Source organism: Populus euphratica, unplaced genomic scaffold (genome assembly GCF_000495115.2).
Source record: "Populus euphratica unplaced genomic scaffold, PopEup_1.0 scaffold431.1, whole genome shotgun sequence".
In the NCBI taxonomy this organism is placed as follows: domain Eukaryota; kingdom Viridiplantae; phylum Streptophyta; class Magnoliopsida; order Malpighiales; family Salicaceae; genus Populus; species Populus euphratica.
Window position 1 is genome coordinate 24,585 of NW_011500119.1, and position 12,089 is coordinate 36,673.

General features: G+C 33.9%; 2 protein-coding genes across 2 annotated transcripts; both read left to right on the plus strand.

Moving 5' to 3' along the window:
• LOC105110008 (peroxidase 27-like) lies at positions 1-1,402 on the plus strand. The gene is made up of 4 exons (XM_011004902.1): positions 1-222; positions 353-541; positions 628-793; positions 870-1,402. The coding sequence occupies exons 1-4, from the start codon at positions 1-3 to the stop codon at positions 1,274-1,276; spliced, it is 984 nt and encodes a 327-aa protein (XP_011003204.1). The 3' UTR covers positions 1,277-1,402.
• Positions 1,403-8,088: 6,686 nt separating this feature from the next.
• On the plus strand, positions 8,089-9,589 carry LOC105110011 (peroxidase 3-like). Its single transcript, XM_011004904.1, has 4 exons — positions 8,089-8,418; positions 8,506-8,700; positions 8,797-8,959; positions 9,056-9,589. The coding sequence occupies exons 1-4, from the start codon at positions 8,209-8,211 to the stop codon at positions 9,469-9,471; spliced, it is 984 nt and encodes a 327-aa protein (XP_011003206.1). The 5' UTR covers positions 8,089-8,208; the 3' UTR covers positions 9,472-9,589.
• Positions 9,590-12,089: the final 2,500 nt, after the last annotated feature.

The window sequence follows — 12,089 nt, forward strand, 5'->3', positions numbered from 1 at the left end:
ATGGCTATCCAAAAGCTTTTTTCAGTCCTCTTTCTTCATCTGGTTCTCGCTTTCCTGCTAGTAGAACTCACTAATGCAAGGGGGTTGCAACTCGGATTTTACCGGAGAACCTGTCCTGATGCAGAGCTTATTGTACATAAGACCCTTCACCGGTACATTTCTAGGGACCCAACCCTTGCCGCTCCTTTGCTAAGAATGTATTTCCATGATTGTTTCATCAGGGTAAGGCCTTAAGCTACGCTACTGTTCAATTCACAGTTGTGAAACATAATTTATCTTATATCATTATTTTCAACAAGAACAATATCCTAACAAACACGTCAAACAATATCCTAACAGGTTGTAGTTTCAGGGATGTGATGGCTCTGTGCTCCTAAGTTCTACAAAGAAAAATCAAGCAGAGAAAGACGCGATCCCGAATAAAACCTTAAGAGGATTCAATGTCATTGATGCTGTAAAATCTGCACTGGAGAAGAAGTGTCCTGGTGTGGTTTCCTGTTCTGATGTCTTGGCCCTGGTGGCTCGTGACGCAGTCCTAATGGTATTAAATCTTACAAAACAAAATTCTTTCTCCACTAATTAACTGCACCATATGCGCATGTGCTTAATCAAAGCCTTTCCTTCCAGATTGGCGGACCACATTGGGATGTCCCCACGGGACGCAGAGACGGAAGACTGTCGATTGCCAATGAGGCTTTATTCAATCTACCATCTCCTTTTGCCAACATATCTGTCTTGAAACAACAATTTGCTGCAACGGGTTTAAGTGTAAAGGACCTTGCAGTTCTATCAGGTAGTTTTCGCAACAAAAAATGCTATCTATTAAGCAAACTATCAGCGTGTTTACTTGGAATATGTTTTGGTGACAGGAGGACACACCATAGGAATTGGACACTGTACCATAATCTCGAACAGGCTGTACAATTTCACAGGCAAGGGAGATACTGACCCTTCATTGGACCGAAGATACGCTGCTCAACTGAAGAAAAAATGCAAGCCCGGAAACTCCAACACGGTGGTTGAGATGGACCCTGGGAGCTTCAAAACTTTCGACGAAGATTACTACACCATTGTAGCTAAAAGAAGAGGGCTATTCCGATCCGATGCAGCTCTTCTTGACGATGCTGAAACTAGAGACTACGTCAAGTTTCAGTCAAGGACACAGGGATCCACCTTTGCACAAGATTTTGCTGAATCCATGGTGAAAATGGGTTACATTGGAGTCCTGACCGGCAAACAAGGCGAAATCAGGAAACGTTGTGCTGTTGTGAACTAAAAGAATCTTTATTTTGATTTTTTTTACAATGATTTAATTGATTGCAACAAAGTTGCATGGATTTGTGTTTGTTTCTTTTGGCTTTTTAAACATTTGCAAAGGAATTGGCTGCAGGAATTTTTATTTTTATTTTTTTGAAATTTTGAGGTTGTTCCCTTTATTCCATTAGTTCTCTTATGAATAAATATATTGATTTCCTGAATTCATACTACAGTATTGCCTTTCTTCATGCTCTGAATTTTCCTTGAAACTCCTACCATCTTATACTTAATGCCTAAGTTGCACCAAATTAGAAGGCATAGAGGAGAGAAAAACACCAGTTTTGTGAAAAACTGCTACTTTATAACTGAAAAAGGAAAATAGGAGGAGCCCATTTTAGAACTCTCAAATGGGTCTCTAAAACACTTAAAACTCTTCTCTTGCAGTTGAATGAAGTGTGAGGATTTTATTTTTTCAGTTTTTGGAAAACTGTAACCCTAGATTTTTTTTTTAATATTAAAATAAAAAAATATCATATAAAAAATATGAATATATATATTTTTTAAGAAAAATAATTTATAAAACAGAAGCTACCACAAGTAATGAACAATTCTTCTGCTTTCTTTTAAATTCTTGATTGCCTTCCTTCTTGTCTTAAATATCTCTTTCACACACACACACACACATATATATATATATAGCATCAAATTCATGAGAGAATGTTGGGTTAGTTTCCTGTTCTGATTTCTAACATTTATTTTCTTTAATAAGTTCTTATAATTTGTTCTTAATAAATTTTAATGGAATCAACTTTTTATTATAATCACGAATGAATTGTTAATATTAAAATGATATTATTTAATGTTAAGATTATAAAATTAACAATTTATGCTAAATTTTACATACTTGACTGCATCAACAAAATTAATCAAGTTTGAGAGATTATTTTTTAAACCTAAAATTTAAATTTCTCCAAATTTTTTATAATAAAATAACTTCAATTCCACTTTCAGTAAACCAAGAGAGGTTAGTTTTCTTACTCTCTTGTTTTATAGCCAAAATGTTTAAAGTTTTCTCTTTTTACATATTGTTTGTTTCATAAAATACTTATCTTTTCTATGTTAGGTGAACTTAAAGAAAGTCAGTCAAAGAAAAATGATTACTAAGGGAAAGAAAAGTTTAAGTCTTTACAAGAGGAAAGTGTTTTTTTTTTTTTTTTTACCTAAAAAGACTTTCCTTTCTTTATAAAGAAAACACCTTATTTTAATATGAAATAAAAAATATTTTAATGTTTTAAAAATAAAAATATTATTAATAAATTTTACATAAAAAAATATATCTAAAATATTATATTTAAAATATTTATATTATATATATAGTTATATTTTATAAAATAAGTTATATATAAATATATGATATAATAAAAAAATTCATCATTACACTTTTTACATCTTTTTTGTTTTTTAGTTGTAAGTAGTCAAATAGTTATATTTAATATTTTATATATGCTAGATAAATTTGAAAAAAAAATCATTAATAAGTTATTTTTTTTATAACTTAGTCAAATACTATAAAATATTTTTTAATTTATTTTATATGACACTGTAAAATATTAAAAAATAATTTATGTTCTAGAAATTTACTTTTTTGTAAAAATTATTTATTTTTTTAAATTACTTTGTAGTAAATAAATATAAATAGGACTAAAAGAGTCTATGTAGTAATTGCTAGATTAAAATGCCAGTTACCATTTCTGGGTCAGTACAGTTCAAATTTTTTTCAAATGGGTTTAGCTTAAAGTTCACATCTTTTGATGTTTTGGGACATGGGTTTAATAGTTTGTGATCATGAATGTGTTATTTTTCTTGTCTTAATGAACTTTCAAGATGGGTTTAATGTTTTTATCACTCAATTCCACTGTGATTTGCTAGCTCATGTTCCACTGGGTGCATGGGTGGTGACAAAGAGTCATGTTTTTGGCATTTATCTGTGGAGGAGATGCCAAAGCACAATGGATATCCCAGAAACCACTTCATGGCAATCCCCCAGACTTGCGATTCAGTGAAACCACCCTATTAATGGGCATCTTGGGTGCCATTAAAGGACTCTGGCTCGGCTTGGTTATATATTCATCCCCTAGCCCGGGACCTGAGCTCCAATAGGAAGCCTGATAACACTTTCCGGTGGGCCAAATTAGCCTTGTGGTTCCCTGTGGTTCATGCATAGTAAATTCAATACAGCCTATCTGTGGTTTCTTCTTCCAGCGAAATTGCCAACATTTTTTTCCTGTTTGTCATTCACTGGACATTGAAATGTTATACGGTGTTAAAAATGTAAAAATCATGTTATTTTAGCTCATAATTTTTACCAGATTCTGGCATTCTGCATTCTTATCTGTTTCTCTGTACTTCTTTTTGTCAATGATGTTTCCCTCTATGAAAGTTTCATTGATCAAACACGGACAGGATTACATTCCAACTAGCTAGTTCAGTTGGTTGTGTACCTTCCCCTGCCCTAAGGGCCGTGAGCTGAACCATTCTGTACAACCAACAAAAAAAAAAAAAAAACACTAGAGAAATGACTAAATTTGTTTAAGTTGGTGTGCTGTAATGGGATAGGAACTGATGATCTTTATTTTTTATCATATTTTTTTAGTTTGGGGTGCATGCAACCATGCGTTCCATCTTCATTGCATCTTGAAATGGGTGAATTCACAGACTTCACAAGCACACTGTCGCATGTACCGTAGGGAATGGCAGTTCAAAGAATGGTAGAAGTAGATTTGAAGTTAAATTTCATCCACGAGGTACAGATTTTTGACTATTCGTTGTTGTGAGGAAATTTACCTCATTTGTACCCTAAACTGATTTGCCAGCAAAAGGCATTTAAGTCTGTACTGTGTTTTATTATGAAAGCAAGGACCCTTGTTTGCCACCAATAATCATGTCAACCAACACCGCTCTTTATCTATGCTATTCTGAGAATCATCAGTGGTTCACAAAATTCATTGGCGTTGTTGTGTTAAGTTTCTATGCATGTATGTAATACAGTTCAAATTTGGTTAAAAATCGTTACATGGGTATACTTCTTTTATGCTGCTGGGAATTTTGCAGTAAGTTTCCCTCTTATTTCCAGTCCAACTGTTGGATTAGCTGGTCAGAACATAAGAGCCTTACGGCTTGTGGATCGCTAGCCGGCTGGAATTAATGATAGCATTGTAAGCCTAATGAACCATGTATATATTCGGGACAGTGATATTATATCAATTTGTGCACAGAAACATGTGCTTGCAAGTATAAACACACACACACACACAAGGCCCTCTGCCTTCTGAAGGAAGGAACCAACAAAAGCCGTTCTTCCTTCTAAAGCACTCATATTCTTTAATTGCATGTAGTTTGTTCTTAAAGTAGAGACAATGATGCTTCAATGCAAGGATTTGATCACTTTTTCCTTATTTAATTCTTCATCTTCTGTTATATATATATTGTCACGACCTAAATCCCGAGTCCATGACCTGCAAAATTATACTTCATTGCAGGAGTAGTGTTAAAAAGACATTCTACCTATGCCAAGCCTTAAAATGGACATATCAAAAAAACAAGTTATTTCAAAAAATACAGTATTTTATAATCTTCAGAAATATTATATCATTCAAAACTAATAAAACTAAATGATAGTTCAAAAGTTCTTATTGGTAATTATAACAAAAACAATGATCCATAATACTTATTATATTATCAAAAATCCAAACTTAATTAAAACAGGATAATAGTAGAGTGTCTAAGATATCTAATCAAAACTAAAAAAAAAGTCTCGCAAAACAAGTAAGACATATCGATTAAAATTAAAAAAAAAATGAACACTCAACAAGTTCACATACTAATAGAAACTAACTTAAAATAATATCAAGAATGAGGGGTGAGTTCAACCAATTTAATGAGGAAATAATATTTAATATACATTTTAGATATTAATAGTTTGCAAGTGATTTATCTTGATATACATATACATATACATATACATATATATATATACATTAAACATATTATCATAACATAGTAGAATACATGATAGATATCAGATAACATCCAAAGGTGACTAGATGACACACAAAGGTGACCAGATGACACTTAAAAGTAACCATTTTGGGATGATAAATCGCCACAGGTTTATGCCTTCCTTACCAGCTAGGTATATAGAATATTATATGTATATAGGTTAACTACTCTTCGGTAGCATAAAGTTACTAACAAGTCCTACACCAAGGTATAATATATATTCATAGAATCATCAAAGAAATATATATTATATCGAATATAATTTAGTTTGACAGAAAACGATTGCAAATTTGAATAAGTGAGTATTCAGAAAATAGAGTAACATATATAAGTATTCAAGAGATTAACTAATAGTACTCATCATATAATCAATATAAATATTTATTTATATTATATGTATATTACAGATTACTCCACCTATTTGAAAAATATAAAACTAAAAGGAATATAAGATGATAAAACCGAAAAACCTATTAAGAATCATTAGAAAAACCTACAATAAATATATAAAATATACTCAAAAACAACTCAAAGCAACACAAATAAAAGATTTCAATGCATAAAAACAAACCAGGTTTAGTCTCCTAGGTTTAGGGATTAAAACGATAATTATCCAAAACAGGAACAAAAATGTAATCTTATCAAAACTAGACCAAACTGTAAATACATAACCATACTGAAATTTTATCCATAAACCATCCTCAATTCTGTCTAGAACAAACCAGGGACCGAACTGTAATTTTTATAAAGTTTAGGGACTAAAATGTAAATTCCTAAAATTGAGGGACCAAACTGAAAATATTCCAAATCAATTATCAAATTAAGATTCATCATCCTTAATCTCATATTAACACTGTACAGAATCTCAAAATACATTTAGGGGTCAAAGTGTAATTTTTTCAAAGTTGAGGGACTAAACTAAAATGTTCATAAATCAAGGACCAAAATAAAATTTGATCATCTTTAACCTCAAGACCATTCTGTCTAGATTTTCCAACAAGGTTAAAATGAATTTCTTAACCCATAAAAATTAATTTAAACAAATCAACTCATAAATTCTTATTTTTAACAACATATTAATTAATCACCTAACATTAAACGCTTAATGATCATAAATCAATATTAACAACATAAACTTCTAACCCTTATAAATCCTAATCTCTCTCTCTCACTCTCTTTTAATTATTTTATAAACAAATTATAATTAAAAGTAACACGAGAGAGAATCATCTACTTGTTATTTTCATCTTTTTATCTTTTTTGAATTCAAAAACTTAGGATAAAAAACTGAAATTCTTAGTTTGATAAAAAAAAGATTACAACAGCCACAAAAATTAAAAAAAAAAATATTTTTTTATAATTTTTTTTATATCTAGATTAATTTAAATTGAGTTTGGGTTGGTTTGACTTGGATTATATATATATATATCGTGGATGTAAGAGAAAGGATTCATGTCTTGCCAAGGGCATCTTTTTGGGGAACCCCATGTAGGAATAAAGTGACTGATCATATAAAAGGTGAAGAGCAGCGTACCCACCATCGACACAATTCAACATAAAGAAAGCACATGCATGGAAATAAATCCGAGGAATCCAACTCTAGAGGCACATGCTAATTTGGTAGGAATCAAGGAGGGGGTCCTAGTCAAATTACAGTACTGGTAGCCTGAACGCGTTACCTTCAGTATTTTTGGCATGTTTTATGGAACATGTGCAGGTTCATATGTTTATTGTCTCCACCTTCCGGCACCCCATGACATAAAGCAAGTAAAAAAATCTAATGTCGTTGACAGGAAAGATATACAGAGACATGAAGCTTGTTACCATTGGCTTGCTTGTGCCTTTTGTGGCAAATATTTGATTTTTTCTTCTCCCTAGCTGTTTCCTCCAAAGCCATTCTTACCCTACATATGAGATTACTGTGTGAATATGCCCTGATTTATTCCTCGGTTCTCTCACATAAAAAAAGCGACCGACAGCTTATGATTATCATAACTTCATTATATTTTATGCAATTGTCAATGTGCTGATACTCTTCTTTCAAAATAAAATGGGATTCAAGATCTCAAGGTGTCTACTAAGGCTACAACAACCTTGCATTGATGGAAATTTGCCTTTAAAATCACGAGTTTAGGTGTTGATAATTTGTTTGATACTCGATTAGAGAATGATTTGATCTCGATACGTTAAAGCTGATCTAAGCTCATTCGTGAGAATTCACCTTTGAAATAAAATAAACATGGCAGCTGAGCCCTGGGTTTTGTTTTTGGTGATCAATACATATTGGTGGCAGCAGGTATCCAATTATTGAAGAGAAATGCGAGCAGTTGGGGATTAATTAAGACACCGTTAGGCGTTAGCCATCGGAGAGCAGGTGAACCAGTTGATCTTATTCTTGCCATATGTATCCATACAATTATCTTAAGATCAATTTCTACCGAACCCATCTTCTTGCATGTCAATCCGCCACGTCCCAACATTTCCATGGTCACCAATTTGTTTTATATTCAGTCAGCTCTAAAGAGATGATCAGGTTAAGTTTCTACCGAGAAGCATGGGATTCTCTTGTAGTTTTCCCTGCACAATTACTCGTAAAGCAAGAGACTGGTGTTTGATTCTTACATCAATTTAGGGACACACATAACTAATTATCATATTTTTATCACTACTTTACATTAATTTATGTTTAAGCATTAGTTAGCTATTGGGGCCCTTTCATTCTTTTATCTTTCTGGTAGCTCAAGTTGCCAAGGCTCATGCTAAAAGTGAGGCCTATAAATCTTGCCTCATGTTTCAACCTTAATGTACTATAGATCTTGAAGTGGCATAAACTCCCATTTCCAAGGTTGTACCTAGTGACTTCCACAGTGAAGTAGGAATTTTCCCTAGAAAATGAGGGGGTTTCGTCATTTTGGGATGATGTTCTTTTGTCTTTTGGTATTTATGGGATCAACTGAAGCTCAATTGCAGATGGGTTTTTATTCTAGTAGCTGCCCAAATGCTGAGAGGATTGTGCAAGACTATGTTAACAGGCATATCCATAACGCTCCATCATTGGCAGCAACTATCCTAAGAATGCATTTCCATGATTGTTTTGTTAGGGTATGTGTCTTCAATCTTTTGTAACTGCCTAGATTTTCACCTCACAAATCTTTGAAACCTTTTGTTTTCACCTTTTTTTTTTATCAGGGTTGTGATGCATCCGTGCTTTTGAACACAACTTCAAGCAATAACCAAACTGAAAAGGTGGCAACTCCAAATTTAACACTGAGAGGCTTTGATTTCATTGACAAAGTTAAGAGCCTATTAGAAGCAGCCTGCCCTGCTGTAGTCTCCTGTGCTGATATTGTTGCTTTGGTTGCAAGGGATGCTGTTGTAGCCACTGTAAGGACTAAAATAAGTCATAACCAAGAATTCAATGCATATGTATATATATCTTCTCATTATTTGGCAAAAACCCTTTTGTTTGAACTTCAACAGGGTGGTCCATTCTGGAGAGTTCCAACGGGACGAAGAGACGGGACAATTTCAAGATCCTCTGAGGCCTTGAACAATATCCCGCCTCCAACAAGCAACTTCACCAATCTACAGAGACTTTTTGCTAACCAAGGACTGGACTTGAAAGACTTGGTCTTGCTATCAGGTAATGCACTTACAGAAAATGCCACTCCCTAGCTCTGCATGTAATTTGAAACGTTGCTTGCCGCAATGTTTATCATGATCCTGCTGAATATTTCAGGTGCTCACACAATTGGGATATCACATTGTTCATCATTTTCAAACCGCCTTTACAATTTCACTGGAGTAGGTGATCAGGACCCAGCTCTAGATAGCGAATACGCTGCCAATCTCAAGGCAAGGAAGTGCAGAAGTCTTAATGACAATACCACTATAGTAGAAATGGACCCTGGAAGTTTCAGGACATTTGATCTTAGCTACTACAGGCACTTACTCAAGAGACGAGGTCTATTCCAGTCTGATTCTGCCTTAACCACAAACTCCACTACATTGTCTTTCGTCAACCAGCTACTCCAAGGTCCACTTCAGAATTTCTTTGCGGAATTCGCAAATTCGATGGAGAAAATGGGCAGAATCAATGTTAAGACCGGCACAACTGGAGAAATTAGAAAGCACTGTGCAGTTGTGAATAGCTAAGAATCTTCTGTTAATCGGTTCCTATGTGTGCATGTGCGTTTCATTTCTACTCAAATAATGTCAATAGGACTTCATTTCTTTTGAATTTGAGTCCACTTCTGCAACAAGAAAAAAAAAATTGTGTACTGTTTCCTCGCCAGTTTTCCTAGTTGAATTAAATCATCTGAACATATGTATCTCCATCTAGCTTACTGTTTATGGATTCATCTAATCACCTAGAAAGAGCTCAACCATGTGGTACAGCGGATTCAGCTGATCTCCAATTGTATTAATGAGGCTAAAAGTGATAGAACACAACTGTGGTCAAGTAAAATAAGGTTGTTTAGTCAAATCCTTTAAAAGCAAACATGGCTACTATCTTTGGAATCAGCATAACTTGTCCATAAGGATCTAAACACGAGTTAGTGCCCTTTTCAAGACAGTTATATAGTATGTTAATAGTTGATTTGCCTAGGACCAACAAGATGCTGTTTTGCTTTTGGCAAAGCCATAGTATAATTAGCATAAGCAAGCATCAAGGTCCAACAATCAATAAAGGATGATTATAAAGCAGTGACGTTGGTATCCAACAGAGATTAGATCAGACACAGGCATGAATAATTAATATTCTGATTGCAGAAATCATGCAAAGATCTACCTTTTCTTTCTTGAATTTCATGTTTCTACTTTTGACAAAACGTATTCCTCTCACAGTGTAAACATATTAGAAATCCCATAAAGAATGGAATAAGAATAAAGGGGTGTTGTGTATGTTTACTAGGACTTTAGCACATTTAGGAATTGCATCTTATTTTCATAGCTAAATACTTTATTTATTGTGCTCCTAACATCAAATAATTAAAATCTTCAAAGCAATTTACATGCATATGAAAACTCCAGGTGACGAGTGATAAAGCTGCAACATATGTTACCACTTATTTTTCTTGTTCAGGGTAATTACCTTTGGTACAAATTACTCCATTCAATGGCTGCATCAACCTAATCTTTTTCTATTTCATCATTTTAAGGGAGATGGTACACTCTATAGGAGGACAAAGATGGTCCATAATTATTTTCACTGTGTTCATCTCTCTTTTAGGTTTAACAATGCTCCTTTGGCTTGGTCATAGTGGACTCTTTGTATCTACCAAGAGGTCAGAGTTTTATATCCTATGTAAAATACGGTCAGATTTATACCGGCTTGTCAAAAGAAAAATCTCCATTTTTCAGAGTTTGAACTTGTGAGCACCCTAAGTACACAAGAATTAAATGATGGATTGTAGGTTGATGGGAAACAATGAACTAATGGATTGCAGGTTGATGGGAAACAATGAACTACTATTCTTATCTATGCCATGTGTGCTTAGTTCACTTATAAGGTGTTAATGCAGTATACAGCCTACAAGTTTGACAGGAAAGTTTATGAGCATGAGCTATTTGCAGTTAGAAATTAAAGTTCTGCCAATGTCCATCTCAAAAAGAGAATGAGAAGGTTGTTGTTTATGACCACATAATCTTAGTCAGCATGGAATAATATATACACAACAGGAGCCAGCTGAGACCTGGTCCACATGGTGTTCTAAAAATATGTGAGAAAATCATGAGGTTCCTAAAGGATACAGAACAGAAAAGGACGGGTACCTAAATAGCCTAACACTGATTAAGCCAACCGCTTCCAGCCCCAGAAAAAATGTCCCCATTATACAAGAATAGGGCCTAATACCCATGTTAAAAGACTTTCCAGATTTGCTTTTGACCCCCTGAAGAGTCCTTTCAGTAAAAGATGAAATTGGGATGATCAAATCTAAATCTTACTAGATATCCTGTTGTCATCAATCTTTTTCCATCTAGTCTTCTGTCACTTTGTCTGCTGCTTTTTATGCGGATTCCTACTTACATATTCACAATTCTTCAGATGTCAGATTCTTTTCTTGACAATATTATATATTCTTCATCACCCTGCTAGCATCATGGGTGGCAGCGGTATTATAGGAAAAGGGAAAATAGTTCAGAACTACGATAACATAGCCGCCATAGAGCAGGTGAACAAGTTATATTTATTCTTTTCCTAGTTTTGTTTGTACCTCAGAATACTTTAGCATGCCATAAAAATAAAATTCTATCTACCAAATGAATACACATATATGTGTGTCAACCGCCATCTGCTGATGAAACTATTGTTAGCAAGATCTATCCAGTCGAAACCAACACATAATTTTTCATTCACCGAAAGATCAATGCAGGACAAGGAAATTTCCTCATCTGTAGATCAAATGAAAGGCCTTGATGATGTAGGTGGGGTTTTACAGTAGGCTTACTTCACTTCTTCAAGAGCGACAATCCAAACTAATCTTGCACTTCTTTATACTAAAATATATCTATCTAATCTCTACAAGATGGCACATGTTTGTTAGCTAGATGTACTGTATTTATCATTTTCTTATCATACTTATGCTAGATGTGTTGTTCGTATCATCTTGGCTTCTCATCTTGTAGCATAAATCTAGGGCTATAAATCTTTTCTCATGATAGGCATTGCTTGCACATTTGAAGTAAAGTAGTTTCTAGTGTACAGCATTCCACATAAACGGCATTTAAGAAAATTTTACAAGAGAGAAAAGAAACTAGAAGCAATCAAT

Coding starts and splice junctions, on each gene's coding strand:
- LOC105110008 (XM_011004902.1), top strand. CDS start 1: ATGGCTATCCAAAAGCTTTTTTCAGTCCTCTTTCTTCATCTGGTTCTC. Junction 223..352: donor TCCATGATTGTTTCATCAGG/GTAAGGCCTTAA, acceptor TTGTAGTTTCAG/GGATGTGATGGCTCTGTGCT. Junction 542..627: donor CTCGTGACGCAGTCCTAATG/GTATTAAATCTT, acceptor CTTTCCTTCCAG/ATTGGCGGACCACATTGGGA.
- LOC105110011 (XM_011004904.1), top strand. CDS start 8,209: ATGAGGGGGTTTCGTCATTTTGGGATGATGTTCTTTTGTCTTTTGGTA. Junction 8,419..8,505: donor TCCATGATTGTTTTGTTAGG/GTATGTGTCTTC, acceptor TTTTTTTATCAG/GGTTGTGATGCATCCGTGCT. Junction 8,701..8,796: donor GGGATGCTGTTGTAGCCACT/GTAAGGACTAAA, acceptor GAACTTCAACAG/GGTGGTCCATTCTGGAGAGT.